We start from the raw sequence: 17640 nt of genomic DNA, 5'->3' as shown, positions 1-17640 counted from the left end.
CCTTTTAACTGAACGCCGCTTTTGTTTTTTAACTGGATTACGGATGCAGATCCGCAGTGGCCATGGATCGTAGAAAAAGGTGAAAAATGAACGCAAAATATTTTTTTCTTTTTCATAATTGAGATTATTTTAAAAGTAATTTGAGTCGTACAAAACAAAATCACATATTACGTGATTATTACGTACACACACATAAGTATTTATTCATATCCATTATTAGTTATTATTATTTTTAATTATAATTTATCTGAGTTCAATCTATCACTGTATTTAATAAATAGTGTATTAGAGTGATAAGTATGTTCCAAACTATCAGACTAGTTTAAAAGTTTAGTAATAAAAAACAATCTATGAGATATATTAGGTATTGCATACAATTTTTTTATAGCTGATCAATATAAGTTTTGAAAAATTTTCAAAGAGATATCTCTAAATCGAGTACAAAAAATATTTGCACATACTATGGATATAATAAGAAACGCAGATAGTTAGAAGCATATGTGATAAGCACAATAGCCAAGAAATATGGTTATTGAGCTTAATTACATTACAATAATCCTTTCATAGCCAAGTATCACAGAACAGCTCACAAAATGACAAAGCTCAGTGACAATCATTGTCACAAGTTCATTCGTCCTTAAGCCAAGTATTAAAATAATCATTCCTTTTCTTATAAAATTATATCCTGTGCATATCGCACGGAGTATCACTCTTTAATATCTACTTTTACTTCGCTACACCTACTTACAAGATAAAATTTTACAATTTACTAAATAGTTTCGTACTTTTCATCAGCCTATCGTTCCGTATTCGTCTCCTGTATTGAAGTTGGTCATTGAGATCTAAAGCAGAAATCTGCAAATACTTATTTAAAATACTAAACTCGACTATTTATCTTGATTTGATTCTCCGTGGTTTGTTTTAATTCTATAAGCTTCCCTTTAATGGGCTGAATATTTGTACCTATCCATTCATCGATCATTGATGGAAAGAAAATGCTTTCCATCTGAAATCTTAAATATCCTTCTAAGGAAGATAATTCTAATAGTAGTCTGTAAAAAATATTTTCGATTTTATATCATTTTTGTTCAAATTGCTCTAAAATAAATAAACTTACTCTGTAAAAGCGGGCACTAGATTTTCTAACTGCATAGGGTTTGTGTAATTATTTGCGACTTGCCACGGATTCATCCATGTGGATATTCTGCAAATTTAATATACGACACTAGGTATTGTGGAATATGAGAAATGAAACATCATAATAGCATTTCTTACAACTCAACTTATACTTACTGCTCACTGGAAATAATATTATGAAATTTAGTTCGAAAATTTAAAAACCATTCTATTCCTACTGCAACTTGCCATCCAGGGAAAAGCAAATTATTAGGTATTGGAGCAGGTCTTGGTTGTGGTGTTATATGCAAAGGATGATCTATATATCCTAAATTCTTAGCCACTTGATTGTGAATTTGTTCAGAATAACCATGGAGCCAGACTTTCAAGCATAATGCTAATGATGGTATTGCAGTAGGCAATAGTTCACATAATGTTGCATAATGATCATACCTACAATCGAAAATCGATAAAATTCATTTAATCGTAAATTTGAAAAAAGAAATTACCTTGACCACCCAGTGAATACCGTTCCTCGAAATTCATGAACTTTATTCACATGTATACCTAATTCTTCTAACCACTTTTCATGATTACTTATATGGTGTCTTATAATTGGTACATGTTGGGAAGATCCAGTAGCACCTTTAAATGCAGTAGCCGCCCAAATATGGGGAAAAACTGCAGTATACTTATCCCACAGTTCTAATAAATATTACTTATGTAGTCTTACAATAACAAAATATGGTAAAATTAAATAATAGAAGCCTTACCATGAGGTAGAGCAAAATTATCTCTGGGATTATAGTGCCAGATCATAGGTTCCACATACTTCCCGATGTAATGATCTGAAATTTATAGGAAATGCTTTTATGAAATAATATGTGGCACGAAATAATATGAATAAATTATCGAGATACCGTTCAAAACCTGTAAATCTATCGTTCTTAACATATCATCCCATATGATAATCTTTAAGTAGGGATATGTTTCTTGTACATATTGTGCAATAGCCAAAATATGTTCCAGGTACAGAGATGGTTTTCCATATTTGCTAGATGCAGCACGTTTTATACAAACTGAGCAAAGACCTAAATGCCAAACTTCATCTGCACCTATGTGCAAATACTGTATGTCTGGATGAAAACTAACTATTTGACGAATCAAAGTCTTTACCAAAGACAATGTTCTTGGATTAGATGGACAAATTGAGCTTGGAAAGTGTTCCACTTCTCTCAAGGACCTCCATTCATCATGTTTCAAAACAAACTGCAATCATTTTAATATTAATTTCCAAATATTTATAAATTTTACAATTTCAGTCTAATTTTAGATACCTCCATATGACCAAATGTTTGTACTAATGGAACAACTGCTAAACCACAGTCTCCTGCAATTTGTAGGATATGTCTGGCCTCCTGAACCGTATATCCACTGATTAAACTGCTTAATCCATTGCTTCCTATATGAGAAAGCTCTCGATTGTATGGAAATGTGTCTTCCCATTCCAATAAAAGTCCAGTGGCACCCCATGTCCTTAATAATGGGAACAACTGTAATATTAATTACGAATTTTTAATAATTAGATTGTTTACTGATTGTTTTATTAAAAATCAAAATATCCAAACGTTATGCCGATAAGATATTGTATACAGTGATAACTACGTATATATATATAACGGTATGCATATATGAAAACTGTGCCGTGTTACGCATACGAACTCATTTAGAATGTAGATGTTTATCATATATGAAAAAAGCATCGATCATATGGAAAAACCAAATGCCAATAACATTCGAAAAGCTGTGGAAAAAAGTGGAACACCATTATAATTGTTTTTAAATGACACCTTTATCAAAGAAGAAATAGAGTGTAAACAATACGATTTGTTTATTCGGGTAACAGACCTTTTCGAAATAACAGACTCGCGGCGGAGCACCCTTGAGATCTAAGTGAACTAGCCTACAAAAGAAAGAATAAAATTCTGTGATGCAACACTTACTTAATTGAAAGTTTTTTGAATATTTATGCGAACCGATCGGCCGTTTACCTGTGAGAGCCGAACGTCAAGGCGTCCATCTTTCCTCCATTACTACAACGTTAATTGAAGAGAATATGGTATTAAATTCTAATTAACATTTTGACTTAAACAGATTTTAAGAAATATTTTTTTATTCTTTACCATCCATCCAATGCTCTTATTGTTTCGATATGCATTACGTATTTCTTTAATCTACTATGCGCGGGTCAGGATTTCAATTTGAACTTTGATTATCTCGAACGATATAGATAACAAATTTATCCGAAAATCTTGTTTAATAGTCTAATACGTAATTATAATTCAATGAAAAATATATAGCAAAAAATAGATTTTACTATAATCATATTTTATATAGATTGCTTCGAAATCATAATAAGATTGTATCATGTGTGATAAACTTATCTGTTATCTCTGTGTTTAGTATTTGATACAATTGATAGCAATGTTTAACTTTTAATTGAAACACGCAGCAGTGTATACAAATTAGAAAAAGTTGGAATGAATAAAAAAGAAATAAGTTTTCGACGAAATATATCTTTATTTCTGTATACATTTAATTCAGCCTTATACAAAATGTTAGAACTGCACGCGCAATATGAACTTCCAAAGGTATAGTACTATTGGTCATGATACATCATGAGAGTTGACGCCCAAGTGCAGTTATTACGACGCATACAATGATGTAATTTTACGACATTTTTCTTCATACATTCCCCTCGTAGTTTATTAAATAAAGTTAAGCATTTTGTTGTTTTCGTACTTAATTACACATTGAAACCTCTTTTGCGGACTTAACAATTCAACAGAATATCGTATATTCTTGTTACATACATACATATAGGTAAATTGTTCTTGAGTAAAACATTGTTATTAGATCGACACAATACAATATGCATATGTCTACGATCTTGTCCCACGGATGCTGTTCGGACATTGTCATCAATAGTTATTCTAGTTCACGTGTGTTTGTGGAAATATTATCAAACATTTCATTAATGAACACAATAATAGAAATCCATCACAAAATAGGGAACTACTACAACTATAAGCACGCAATTATGAACTACAAGTGCAATGAACACTTGGCACTTTTTGCAGGGTCTGTCATACAGGAAATTAACATAATATTATTGAAAGCTCTATGCACGGTTCTTTTTAACAGTTTCTTTCTTTCGCTCGAAATTCATTAAGTTCTAAATTAGTCTATCTTTTGTTCTTAAGAAAAAGAAAAACGGCCAACCAGAAAGAAATTTGTCAAATAGTGATTTTTGTTTTATTTTACACAGTCGTGCGAAATAATTCGCTTGTATATGGATAATATTATCCCTCTTTCTTGCTATATGTTATTTCATTTGTACAAAATTGAATCACCAAGGGATGACTTACACGAGGAATCATGTGAATAAAATGGTGGCTTCTTAATTTAATCTTTACTAAAGATCAAACTTATTAATTAGAATATTCTCGAATCGTGTGACTCATCCTTGGTGTCTCATGTATACAAGTGTCAGGACAGGAATATAATAACAGTCAGCGATATACAAAAATGCGATCGGTCGTTTAAAAAAATTGAGCTAATCTTAAAATTACACTTATGTTACTTTAGGACACGAATAGAGAAATCGGTCACCGTGTGCGCTAGCCTAGATTTCGTCAAACACAACTAAGACAACGGTAGAAAGAGAAAATAGAACATAATAGAACGAACACAATTCTTTTACATTTTTCGCATTTCAAAAATAGATAATTAAAGATTAACATAACAAATATCTATTCTAACACAGCGACATCCCGCCGATCTTGACTATTTCTTTAACAGTGATTAGTTTCTAGTTTATTCTTGATTTTTCAATCATGCGACCAAAACATAATAATATAATCATTCGTCAAAATTCTCTTCTCTAATTTCATTGAAAGTATCTCCATATATAACCACTTCCTAACGGCATCACTTCAAACGAAAGTTCGAAATTCCATTTTTGAGGCCTTTGTTTCACTATTCTTATTTCCTGTCGCATAGATTATGCACACTCGACCGACAAGCGAGTTCGCGTGAGTCGGACACATGAAGCAGTTTCCAGAAGGGAATAAGCTGCTCATAAAGTTCCCTTTTTTAAAATGCTAAAGAAAACTTAAATCTATTTCTCATAATTCATTGTGATAAATAAATTAATTATATAATCTAAAGTTTTACACCTTGGTGTTTCGACCATACTCCAAAATTTGTTTATGATAAAAAAGAAGATACCTGAAAAGGAAAGCTTTTTTCACTGGATCCTTGGTAATGATACTGATGGCACTGTAACCAATGCCATGAACTCACCCTTCGCTAGTCAAGACGTCTTTTAACCTTGCTCTTGTGATCAAATGATCATCACATTTAAACCATTGATCTCTCTGCTGCCGTATGAAGGCAGTGTAATGTCCAGTCTCCAAAGATCCTTCATGATTTATTACCGCGAATAGAGAATATCTATTGTCGCTGAACGCCATATCTTCTCCATTCTTTGGCAGTCCATCTATCATTGCACTGTTATTGTTGCCGTTCCGTCTATGCGACATGAATGGAGTCATATCTAATTGTTCTGGAAACGAGATGAACGTACAGATCTTCTTGTCCTGTATACTAGAGTGCTCGAATCTTTTTAAATGAAAGCTGGCCACGATAGGGAGTTGCTTCATAGTCAATTGCTTGGTACTCTCTTGATACGTCTGACAATTGCTACACTTTATTTTTGCGCTAGATCCCAAATGTTCGGCCCGCGTGAACCTTTCCAAACAATCTAATAACGAGGTAGGAGGGCCAGAACTATCGGAACCTGATGCGCTAGCCGCTGGACCCAAATCCAAAGATATGTCCCAGAATGGATCTATCGTAGTAGACACTCCACTAAAAAATTATTACATCAATACAGATTCTTACACAATGCAAGACATTAAAATCGCACTATGCATTTCAATCGTACTTGCACGCCTGACAAACCACATCACTCTGAAGTCCACCAGTAAAGATTTGATCAATGATACAGTTACAGTGATGTGGATTATCCTTTACTAAGATGGGTGCTGCTTCACAATGCCTATGTAGAACATCGAGCGTGGCTATAAAGAATTCATGGGCATCCTGCTGTTCATAACCTGCTAAATGTCTAGCATGTGTCCAGATCAAATGGAGAAGCTTATGAAGTGTCAGCGGTGCTTTGCTACCCGAGTAAAATTCCTGAAAAAGATGGGATACTTCACAGACCAGGCAACGTGTTGGCTGTGGACAGTGATGCCGGTCAGCAAGAAAGTAATCTCTCAACAGTGGTGTGTGTATGAGAGCTTGTACTATGCAGTTCATGAAACATGTACTTCCAAGATTTATAAGTCCTCTTAAACCTACAAACGTACAGTATTAATTAATATACATTACATTTGATGTATATTTGCACATCTTACCTATGGTAGAATTTTCGACCACGCGCCTTCTGCGTGGATGTTTTCTCAATAATTCTGCCTCTATCTGTGTTGGTTCCCATGATCTATAAAATTCTCCAAAGCTCAATGACTTTGCAGATTCACTCCACTGTGCTTTAGCAACTGCTAATAGCTCCCTATCATATACATAATCCCCACATTGGAAGCACAAGATATTTCCATAACAAAGATCAACAGCTGCAACATAAAGTAAAATATATAATAAAAATATTTGTTGAACAGATTACCCTATTCTATATACAATTACCTATACAATCTATGTATAATTACCTAAAAAATGCTTTTTCGTCTTTGCATGTTCTTGTATATGACCTTTTACATAGCAGCCAAAGAATATACAATGAAGACAAGAATGTAGGCGATCTTTATATGTCTTACATGTGTGACATAAACAACTAACAGCCTAAAAATATAGAAATCATTTATTTACTGTATCAGACAAGAAAGATGAAAAATATATTACTCAAGCTTCTTATACAGATTAGATAAAAGTATTGTTCCAGGAAAGAAATATCAGATACGATGCTAAAGTTTATTTAATAAAACATCATTATGATTACATCGGGCTACAAGCCGATGCAAATATTCATTAACCCTACGGTACCAGTACAATCATAAATCTATGTACCGTTACTTTACGTGAGTAGCAAATGTGCTAGAGCTTTATACCGACAGAGTAATTCTATACGGCGGCCATTTTTAAATCCATCTTTACAGAAACCGTCCATGAGAGTAATATAATACAAATACTACGTTTTCTATCTTCGTTTACACAAACTTATACAAACAATTTCATTTAGTTTTTCTAATACACTATTTTTCCAAAAATTACTTTAAATTGACAGTCATTTTCCAAACAAACTATTTCGCTTTGGAGTACAAAACTATCTTATAAAAAATGATAATAAAAGACTAAAGGGAAGAGAGAGAAAGGAAAGAAGAAAGGAATTTTCAAATAATTATTATTATATACTTGATAAGTTGATTAACAAGGAACAAATAAAAAATGATATATCAAAATGGAAGACGAAGAATAATTTTCAAACAAAAGTTATAATAAAAGATCAAATTAGTGAACAGACATCCCATATCCGCAAATGCTTGAAAATAGAAACATCGTTTTCGAAGTTCAATAAAAACAATATGCACCGATTTGCACATTGGGTTGTCACTCTGTTTAGTATTTGCATAGTCCATGACTTAAGATCGCGAGTGGCATTGCAAGCGACAAAGAAAGAGAATGCTGTCGCTCCTCGCAACATCGTAAAGGTCCCACTAATTTCTCATTTTCCACATCATTTTTTGATCACGTATCAAATAAACAAACTATAGATGAATTATGGAAAATGAGAAACAGATGAGAAACATAGAAAGCATAGGTGAAAACGAAAGACAGAAAGAGAGTAAGGAAAACAAAGACAGAACCTTGACCACGAATCACGTAAGAAAAAGATAGTCGCACCTTTCTTACGCGTGCCTCGGTCGACGTGCTGGTCACAAAATAGGAGTGTATCACTTTGTATGGCTGGATACCCTTGGCTGCTTTGAAATTATTCAAGTGTATGCAGCCATGGTCGCTCATCTCAGGCTGGCGTGAGCGACGCTGCAGTGTCTCCTTTTCTTCACCCTGGTAATAAGCGTACAGAAACTCGCTAGTTCGCCGGCCTTTTTCCAAGCTAACCACCACCGCGACGGCGACCACGACGATGAACTAAAGAAGTCTAACCACTGACGCGGCGCAGCAGACAGCAGCAGGCCGTCGAGGACGGGCAGAACTACGTGGAGCTGTCGATTGACGGCGGCAGCAGCAGCGGCGACGACGATGACGACGAAGACGACGGAGCCTACTCTGTGCGGGGCGTAGCACGCTGGCCTTGGCAGGAGCGCGCGTGTCGTTGACATGGAAAACCGCGTGAGCCTTGGAAAAAAAGAGCGCAAGGGTTGCTCGTGTAGCAGTATCGTAGCCAGTCGATCGCTGTCACACTACGACACCGATCTGTCTCCTGATCTTGCTAGAGGCAGACGGCCCAGGAGAAGAGCAGAGTCAGGGATCGAGATACAAACGCGTGCCACCGACTGAAATCGAAATAAACACGATAATTTTTTATAATACCGAAAAACAGGCGAATCACTAATATTGAAACGTTGAGACTTTTTTTTTTATAGAAAAGTAACACTTAGAATCTTACGAGTCTCCGTACCCACGTTTTTGACACCCGGGTGCTCACAGACACCAGCCGGTCACTGCAGGCGCCGCCGGTACAAGCCAGCCCCTCTTTACCCCCACCGCCAGTCATAGAACGTTGTCAGGGACGAGCTTCTTCTGGGTGCCACGGGTTCTTTAATTTTTCCGTCAGTTTCTACTGTTTAATAAGGAAATCACGAGGAAATGGAATGTGTTACAAATATTTGTTAAAGGTTAAATCGGAAATTTATGGGGATGTCGAATGAGATTTCGTGATGAGGTTGACTGATTTATAACGCGGTATGTAATTGGTGGATCGCGCGTGATTTCGAGAATCGAAATCAAGAACGGTCGGATATCGGAATAACAGACTTCTGCCAAGAAACGGTTCATGTAGATTTACGTAGTAATTTGTGATTGGCTATTGGCATCTCCTTTTTCAAATTGATTCATTCGTAAGTTTAAACGATTGTTTTTGTTACGTGTTTCACAAAGCAGAGATTGATGTGCAGAGATATGGTAATAAATGAAGTAAATATAGACTAAATGTAAGTAAACAAATATCGTGTAAATACATTATGTATTTTTTATTGTAGATAATAATATATATAAACATTTAGATGACATTTAGATAAGAGTTGTATAGAATTCTATTCTTCAGTACTTTTGATGGCAGGGGCTTGCCAGACCTTAAAGTTTATAAAAGGTACGATTTTATTTATAAGTAGGATATTTATACAAATTCATATTTTCATCAAGATAAATAAAAAAGTGGAGTCTAGAAAAAATTGTAAAATCACCTTTTCCTGCTATGTTTTTCTTAAACTTTGATTATATTTCTTAAATTTAATTTAATTTGAATATTTATATGAGAATCAGGATTTGTAGAAAATCCTTTTGTGTTCTTGTAATTCTTTTTGAAGGAACTGCAAGAAACTGTATACGTCCCTGAAGTCCCTGCTTTCCTAACCCCTCTTACCCTAAAGTAACAGCTGCGCATGGTATACATACATTGCATACATACATCCCTTTGGAATCGCATTCCCGGTAGCTCGCAAAAGCAAGACCGCTAACTGATAATTCCTTCGTTGCGTGACCCATCCAGATTTAATGCTATTCTACAGCTTCATTGTCTATCAACGATGGTGTATCAATCAGATTAAATTTCGATTAGACTCTAATCTCCTAACCTCAACAAGGATCAATGATTCTGTACACTCTTGTGATTACTTCTTCAAAGGATATAATTTCATTTCAATATATATGTATATAAAGATTTTGCATCATGATTTTTTGCAAAATTTCTCACTAAACATGTCACTAGAGTAACATGTTAGAATTTTTAGAAGAAGATTTGCATAATAAATAAATCAGTTTAGTACTAGGTATTTATTTATTCTATTTTTTTCTATATTTATCTATGCCTATGTGTATGTTTTCGTGAACTATTGAAGATTTCATTAATCCGATTTTACAAATTGTATCTGCTATTATCGACTGTGCCGAGTCAGATAAAACAGAGTACTCAGAGTCATCTATTAAGATACTTAGAAAACATCTAGCGCTCTAACAGAATTGAACAGAACTGAAGTTTGAAATTGTTCTATATTTTTAAGTACATATGTACTATATATATATTTATATTTATTTATCTAAATTAATGTGTAATCAATCAGGTATATATCAAATATAACTTCCGTTTCAAGCTAAGAGTAACATAAAAGCGATACAATACCTTATGATGTAGCATCATCTATATGTCCAAAATTTCGTTTACGTCATAATTTCATTTGAAATTTTATTGCTGATATCTGGCATCAGACATGTTTCCTAGAGTTTTCTATTTCCTGAGACACTGACATGAATGGAACTTTATTATAATTAACAGCTAAAAATAGAGCTTAGAAATACTATTATAAGAAGAGGCAGCAAAAATATGATGAGGTATTTATTCAGAAATTATTTATGAGTCAATTATATAACGCATAATGGAGAGTGGCTGAAAATAACGACAACTGTTAACATCTATCTCTTTATTAATAAGGCATAATTTACATAAGCACTATACAATAGCAGTACTACATTCTTCTAAAACACACAGTAATAAAATTATTATCGATATGAATGGCAGTGCATTTTCTATTTGAATCTGTACCGCTATTCTACGTAATGTATAGGGTGTTTCATCAAAAATGATCAATTCCACGTGAAAGATGAAATTCCTCCACACGAATCTCTCATGCGATTTTGAAAAAATCCATGACCCGGATAGAGACAATCATTGTTTCCATTGGTAAAAATAGCATTTTCTGCTATAAATGCTACCGTATACACATTCCACAAATTTTCAAAATCCACGCGAAACAATTTCGTTCTTCTGTGTTTTCACGCAGAAAAATTATTCGTATTACTTATTAAAGAACTATCACTGCTATAGAAAATATATTAATCTTCTTAATATACGGAGATTTACTAATATGTAGAACGACGTCGAAATAATGTAATTAACGTACTTTCGTTCCATTCCGTTTCGTTTCTCGAAAATCATTTAGCCGGGCATTATCATCAACGTAATTGTCATCATGCTACTGATTATCTAATGTGAACTTTTCCTTTGTAGGTTTAAGAGAATGGACTAAACAGGAAACGATTCTACAATCACACGTAAAGCGTTCCAGCCTGAAAGTCAGCTGTAATCGGGCTCAACTGAGCGAGACCCTCGACGAAACAAAACGAAACTTCAATCCAGCTTCTCTCGTAATAGAAAGCATACTTATAAATCTACAATCTACTATACGATAGAACCTTGCTGTGTACTGTCGACACCCGTTTCCGCAGTTAAAAAGCGACGCAAAGGCCGCTCTTGATTAAAATTCCGGAAGACTGGTCGATCATCGAAACCTTACGATCTTTCATAACAGATCTTTTATAATATTTTCTAATATCGTTCAATACTGGTTACCGACTACTTGTCTAAGAACAACACCATGATAAGTGTATAGCCCTATCGGATATGTTTTATAAGCGTGACTTTTTAAACAAACGAAGACAACGTTTGTTTGAATTCTTCGATCACTTGTTAAATATTTCTTGAGTTCTTAATGTGTAATATTCGTTCATCATTCGGAATTGTTTGATTCAATTTAATGGTTCAACTGCTGTAGCTGTAGCGAGGAGGGAATGTATGATCGACATTTAAATATGGGTAGTCGGTATGACGCGGTACCTAATGCTTTTAATTTTAGCCAAATTTTTCGTCGACCAGTCTTTCTGAACATCTCGGTTAGCACTTAATCCTCCGACGAGCGAATGGAAACCATCTTCAACAACTTTGAACATCGAACTCTGTCTACGAGTCGAAAGACACTTAATATTCTTTTCATAGTGCGATGACATCATTTGTTGTAAACGCAATTGAATGTCGTGACATCTTTTCAAAGCCACTCATTCGGTATTTTTACGTTCCTTTCATGATTCATTCTATAGATTTTCTACTGGTATTATCTCCAATCTCTATTTTACATACATTTCAAAAATATTATAAACATAAACACAAAACATAAGAATTGATAATGATATCTCATTAAAATTTTCCATGTAACTTTAAATATATGAATTTTTTTTTCCATGTTTTAGAAAGATAAAACTCATCATCAACAACTTGAGAATTGCTGGAACTTTTGTTCCTTGTAGTCTTCGTGATCTCCATCTTGGACTGATTTAGGCTGATTGAAAAATAGATGCGATCCGCGGAAAGGAGCTAAAAACAGGTGCTCCCGATGATCCGAGCAGATTAAAGCGATTAATCTCAGGTGCAACGAGTATTCTCAGCGCAGTTTTGTAATCTTCTGAGCCTCTCCCTGGGCGTTCGTTGACTCGTGGTTCAGGGCTAGATCCCGACTCCGTTCATGGCATGTAATAATGTGCGTGCGGTTCACTTTGCCGCAAAACTGGGACGCTGCGTGCTGAAAGAAGAAACAATTGTGGGAAGAGAGGTTGAAAGTGAGATTACCGCGATGCTCCTTTGATGAACCTCTTCGAGTTTCTTTTTTTCGAAAGACCATGTTGGACTTTAAATCGATGATACTCACCGATAGATTGGATATTCTCTTTTTCTCTTTTTCATTAATAAATGCACGTGAAAACGTAGATCTCAAACGCGTGATATGCCGTATGAGCGATTCATTTCACACTGGCTCTGTATCTGTTTAATAGTCGGCCTCTAGCTCTAGCTACTGAGCAGAAGTTCGAGGCCATCATTTGATAGATAGTGTCATTTTGCAAAAATTCAGCCTTATAATATTAAAATATATACAAATTCAGCCTTTGTAAAAATTCTTCTTGAAACATTTTATAGAATGCACAAAAGCTTAACAATATTGAATATAGACAGACATTTTCTATAGTGTCGTTTATTTTATTGTGCGTTTAAAATGTGATAATGAAGGAGATGGTCCGAGACTTGTGATCAGTAGTATATGTACACGATTCGACGGGCTATTCTATTTATTCATTAACTTATAGTACACAGGTTCACGCGCTAAAGATACTCGTGCAAATGAGGAATCAATCTGAATTTTCAATAACATACTGGAATCTATAATAATTGTAAGCAATATATGCCGTGAAATGGTGGAAAGTTGCATTCACCAGCGATTACAGACAAATGAGTCATAACGTCACATTTTCCAACGGAACGTAGTATACAGTTTCAATTCATCGTCGCAAATAAGGCCATATGTATTAAAGCTACTCGTACATGTTACATGTGTAATGTACACACTAATTATACATACATACATACATTTATATATAGTATACGTATTCACAGTTCAATTCATAAGGCGATGAGACTAAAGTACTATAATAAATTCATTGATCGACTAATGAAGAAAAAAAGAAGAAAATGATCAAAAAAATAGACATCTCTATTACATAAGGTCATAGGAGGATTCATCGTACATAATTTTGTCGCAACTAAAACGATTATGTCACGGATATAAATAACAGATATACAATTAGTAGCAGTTATCGTCGTGTTACTAACACAAGGTAATATGGTAACGGGCTGATAATCAATGGTTGTTTCCCTTGAAATGAATCCTCTGTGTTCATATATGTCAAAATGGGATTAATACTTTTGTATTCGCAAACTGATTGAAGTAATTAGAGGATCGACAAATATTTGACTAAATATTTAACTTTCTGTATGGTCGAATGTCCTTTTTAACGATTGTACGCATTGACGATGCTCTAATTAAATCAAGCAGTATGGACTGTCGAGATGTTTAGCCTGAAAATCAAAATATGCTTCACAATTGTTTCGGCAACAATTTAGTTAAAAAAAATAGAAACTATAAATGTAATACACGTCGTATTAGATCACAATTCGCTTTGAGACTTACAATCAAAACCCAAGGCGTGGAATGTTGTCGGTATCGCGTTACAGAGGATCGATTTCTCGAACTAGAAAAGATCATTCATTATCGCTGCCCTACTGTTCGTTCCCGAGTTGTCATTTCTATCTCGCTGAGCTATGATCCCATTAAACTCATGCTCGTTGATATTTCGTTCTTTTTCAAGGGACGAGTCCTCGACGGCCGGAACTTTCATCGATAATGGCTTTCATCATGGTCTTGACAAATGCCTCATCTTCCTTTCAACACTGTACACGACACCCTACAAGCGCAACGTGGCTAACTTCTTCCAATTTCCCTTTGAAGTCATGCAATCGGACTGGAAGCGTCTTAATTTCACTGGCAGATTTAATAGTCTCCATTGATGATGTTAATTCGAGGTCAATTATGTGTGAATGCGATGGTGTGGCGGCGAAAGTTTCGCCCCATATAAAAATGTAATTCTTTTTGTTCGGCTATTGCGGCCCGAGTTAACGATCAGCAATTCAATTAAACGGCCCGATTAACTACTGAATTAATGAAGATAGAAAACGAATAATGATGAAATCATTAATATATCACGTTTGTATGTAGTGAAAGTTCTGCTACTTTGAAGTTAGAGTTCTTCATTTAATGTCTTCCTCTTCTTGCAGGAGAAACATGAGTGAGTTATCCTCGTTTTGAAAAATTTAGGAAAACATTTTCTCTCTTCCTCTTTTTTTATCATTGAGTGGACTGATATAACATACTGTATAAAAAAGTAAGAATATCAAGTCGTTGCCGACGTTAGAAAAAAGAAAATAGATTTATTACTCTTCTTCGCAACAGAGGCCACAATGCAAAAACGCTTGTTGGTAACTGAATTGCAGGAGATCAATTTTGCTCGATGAAAATGTCAAAAATAGCAATTGTAATCAAAAGTGACATTGACTTTCTCTATGGTCTTGAAAAGTATTTGCACATAGCCTTATTTTCCAATGAGATGTTTTTTTATCCAATTTCGCATTTGATTTTTATAGTATCATATTATATATAAATAAATAAATATTTTAGTAATCATATAAAAATGTTACTAAATGATGTATAATTTAATGTATTTATATCTTAACAGATTAAAATGTACACTCTATACCAAATGGCATGTCAATACTTTCGATAGCCACTACGAAACGTTTTACAAGATTTTTATGCAAACAGGCAGTTTGATCTTATGATCCAATTATTCGTTGGTTAGAAGGATTCTTAAGCTTCGTTTTGACAACACCGATTTACAAGTCCCATCGCGAATAATACATAATTGTGAATTAAAACTTTTGTTTCATGCAAAATTAATTGATCATTTAAGGCCATTTCCTTCATCATAGGTATTGTACCCATAAAAATTTAACGATCTTCTGGAATAATAATTTTTCCAGATATATTTAAAGAGAGAGATACTTCAAATACAAGTATCTATGGAATTAAAATATGAAGGTAATAAGAAAAACAAGGAAAATGAGCAAGTACTTATGGCAATCGCGAATGGTCAAGTAATCTTAGGTCTCTGTCCTTTTTATCATGACTCCAAACCACCTACGATCATTACTCTAAATGTTCAAGGTCACCAAAAACACTGGACGGGGTATCTGTGCATTACTTAACTGAAAGGATAAAACGAATGTCTTTGGTATACCCGACTGTGTTCGAAGAAAAAAGAACGAGGGAACAAGTAAGGGAGAAAGATTTTACTACACTACGACGAAAGCAAGCAGAATGGTTGATACGGTAGCAACTGCGAGACTAATCCTGTTTGCAACTGAAGTGGGTATCTCTGGCTGCTCCGGTGCGGTTCCGTCCTCCAAATACTGATAACTCTTGACTGCAGTTTTCGCTCTGACTATTCGATAGTTCGGCACGCTGGTGTTTACTCGGTTGGTCAGTATATTTTGCAAGGAATTGGTGACACAGTAAAAGTTACCATTCTCATCGAACGCAAATGTATCCGGCCACTGCATCCTTTCATGATCTCTAGAGATCACCCTTTGGCCAGTAGTGAACGACTGTTTAGTGTCCCACATAGCTACAGCATCGTCAGCCAGCAGTCCAAAGTACAACGCTCCCTTGGCTGACATCATCATTCCATCGGTTTGAGAAATTTTCTTTCCCAATTCCTTAACGTGTTCATCTACGTTGCTTAGGTTGCTCTTCAACACCGATGTTGGTATAGAGTACAAATGGAAGGAAGACAGTGGTGAATAGTATACTTGTCTGTCTTCAACACTTGCCGGAGACAGAGCAATCCCATCGACAGATATAGGCATATTAATGAGGTTCTTAGAGACCATGAATCTTACTGCTTCGGGTTTAGCTTTCATAGAATCATGCCTGACCTTCCACGAAGTATTGTTACTGAGGGAGTAGACGATTATGCCTGGATCTTCGCGATCACTGTCTGTGATATACGCCATGCCACCATCCTCGTGATCCAAGACAATGTCATTTAGATGGGCTGTACCGTGACGGGCCACTTGTGGAGGGAACTCGTAGGTTCGTAAAATCTCACCGTTGTTCTCGAGATCCAGGATCACCAGCCTTGGTGGGCAGGTGATCTTCACTTCTACGGAGAGAGGTGACATCTTCCCAGAATCAAGTACCCACATACGTCCTTTTGGATCGATCTCCATACTTTGGACCAACTGGAAGGCGTTGCAGTCTCCAACTTCCTGCATGTCCCAGTTAGGGAAAGCTTCCAGCTTAGGGGCGGTATTGCCGTTCACCACGGTTGCAGAAGTGACTCCCAGCGTCACTGGTACCCCGCTTTTCCACCTTGGTACCGTCAGATACATTTTATCCTTCCAAAATTTGACACCAGCTATGAAATTGTTAGCTGGAATGTAATCACCGTGTTCAGTCGCATAGTTTTGTTTCTCTTCTGACGGCCATATCACGTCGATCGTGTTCCATTGGAAGACCACTTGGAACGGTTCATGACACGTGGTCATGGTAACAAGGAGCAGCAAGAATGCCGAGCTCTTCATTTTTTTTTTACACTTTATTCGCCCACTTTACGTTCTACAATCTATCACAGTATGCTCTCACTTTTTTTTTTAGTCCAATCACGTGGCAGAAAGAGACAAAGACCAGTGGACGAACCAGTTGAAAACTGATACCCGGAACAAGAGTGTTCGTGGTCCGGCAAGTGTCGCCAGAGATCCGGAAGAGCGTCTATTCTCGTCGACGGAACGGTGTGAAGAATATTCCGTGCGTACCAACTGTGTTGGCTGGCCTGCTTTTGTCAACTAACTGATTCAACACTGTCCACCGACCATTGCTACCTATTCTACTAAGCGTTCTGAACTATGGCCCATCACGCGGAGACGATCGCGGTTTGACTGACGAAGACGCGGAGCGTCGCTTAGAGAGGCGTCGTCTCCCCACCCGA

The 17640-nt window shown here is 35.7% G+C and overlaps 3 protein-coding genes across 6 annotated transcripts; all 3 read right to left on the bottom strand.

The window, feature by feature from the left end:
- Positions 1-43: 43 nt before the first annotated feature.
- LOC100748750 (hexosaminidase D) lies at positions 44-3371 on the bottom strand. Of its 2 annotated transcripts, none has more exons than XM_003485077.4 (10): positions 3300-3349; positions 3168-3209; positions 3025-3079; positions 2454-2669; positions 2037-2385; positions 1890-1964; positions 1626-1821; positions 1294-1569; positions 1118-1204; positions 44-1052 (listed from the first exon to the last, which is right to left on the bottom strand). In XM_003485077.4, the coding sequence occupies exons 1-10, from the start codon at positions 3332-3334 to the stop codon at positions 878-880; spliced, it is 1506 nt and encodes a 501-aa protein (XP_003485125.2). In that variant the 5' UTR covers positions 3335-3349; the 3' UTR covers positions 44-877. The 2 variants fall into 2 exon arrangements, with proteins under 2 accessions (XP_003485125.2, XP_012245300.1); XM_012389877.3 differs by adding an exon at positions 2782-2920 and having other exon boundaries at positions 838-1052; positions 3168-3371.
- A 301-nt stretch (positions 3372-3672) lies between these two features.
- LOC100748629 (ubiquitin carboxyl-terminal hydrolase 22) lies at positions 3673-8980 on the bottom strand. Of its 3 annotated transcripts, none has more exons than XM_003485076.4 (7): positions 8840-8980; positions 8101-8714; positions 6909-7041; positions 6600-6815; positions 6125-6539; positions 5482-6048; positions 3673-5406 (listed from the first exon to the last, which is right to left on the bottom strand). In XM_003485076.4, the coding sequence occupies exons 2-7, from the start codon at positions 8218-8220 to the stop codon at positions 5349-5351; spliced, it is 1509 nt and encodes a 502-aa protein (XP_003485124.1). In that variant the 5' UTR covers positions 8221-8714; positions 8840-8980; the 3' UTR covers positions 3673-5348. The 3 variants fall into 3 exon arrangements, with proteins under 3 accessions (XP_003485124.1, XP_033177981.1, XP_012245210.1); XM_033322090.1 differs by having other exon boundaries at positions 8828-8974; XM_012389787.3 differs by having other exon boundaries at positions 8844-8949.
- A 1857-nt stretch (positions 8981-10837) lies between these two features.
- LOC100744396 (protein yellow-like) lies at positions 10838-17591 on the bottom strand. Its single transcript, XM_024370151.2, has 2 exons — positions 15611-17591; positions 10838-15574 (listed from the first exon to the last, which is right to left on the bottom strand). Exon 1 carries the CDS (start codon positions 17234-17236, stop codon positions 15947-15949), a length of 1290 nt encoding a protein of 429 aa, XP_024225919.1. The 5' UTR covers positions 17237-17591; the 3' UTR covers positions 10838-15574; positions 15611-15946.
- Positions 17592-17640: the final 49 nt, after the last annotated feature.

This window comes from Bombus impatiens, unplaced genomic scaffold (assembly GCF_000188095.3).
Source record: "Bombus impatiens unplaced genomic scaffold, BIMP_2.2 scf_0036, whole genome shotgun sequence".
Classification (NCBI taxonomy): Eukaryota; Metazoa; Arthropoda; class Insecta; order Hymenoptera; family Apidae; genus Bombus; species Bombus impatiens.
The sequence above is the reverse complement of the archived record's forward strand: the minus strand, read 5'-3'. Positions and strand labels throughout refer to the sequence as shown.

Excerpts from the sequence above, each read along its gene's own strand:
- LOC100748750 (XM_003485077.4), bottom strand. The coding sequence starts at position 3,334 with ATGCATATCGAAACAATAAGAGCATTGGATGGATG. Across the intron at positions 1,822-1,889 it reads TAATTTTGCTCTACCTCATG|AACTGTGGGATAAGTATACT; the intron begins GTAAGGCTTCTA and ends AATATTTATTAG. Across the intron at positions 1,205-1,293 it reads AATATTATTTCCAGTGAGCA|AATATCCACATGGATGAATC; the intron begins GTAAGTATAAGT and ends TTAAATTTGCAG.
- LOC100748629 (XM_003485076.4), bottom strand. The coding sequence starts at position 8,220 with ATGAGCGACCATGGCTGCATACACTTGAATAATTTCAAAGCAGCCAAG. Across the intron at positions 6,816-6,908 it reads GACGAAAAAGCATTTTTTAG|CTGTTGATCTTTGTTATGGA; the intron begins GTAATTATACAT and ends TTTATGTTGCAG. Across the intron at positions 6,049-6,124 it reads GTGGTTTGTCAGGCGTGCAA|TGGAGTGTCTACTACGATAG; the intron begins GTACGATTGAAA and ends ATAATTTTTTAG.
- LOC100744396 (XM_024370151.2), bottom strand. The coding sequence starts at position 17,236 with ATGAAGAGCTCGGCATTCTTGCTGCTCCTTGTTACCATGACCACGTGT.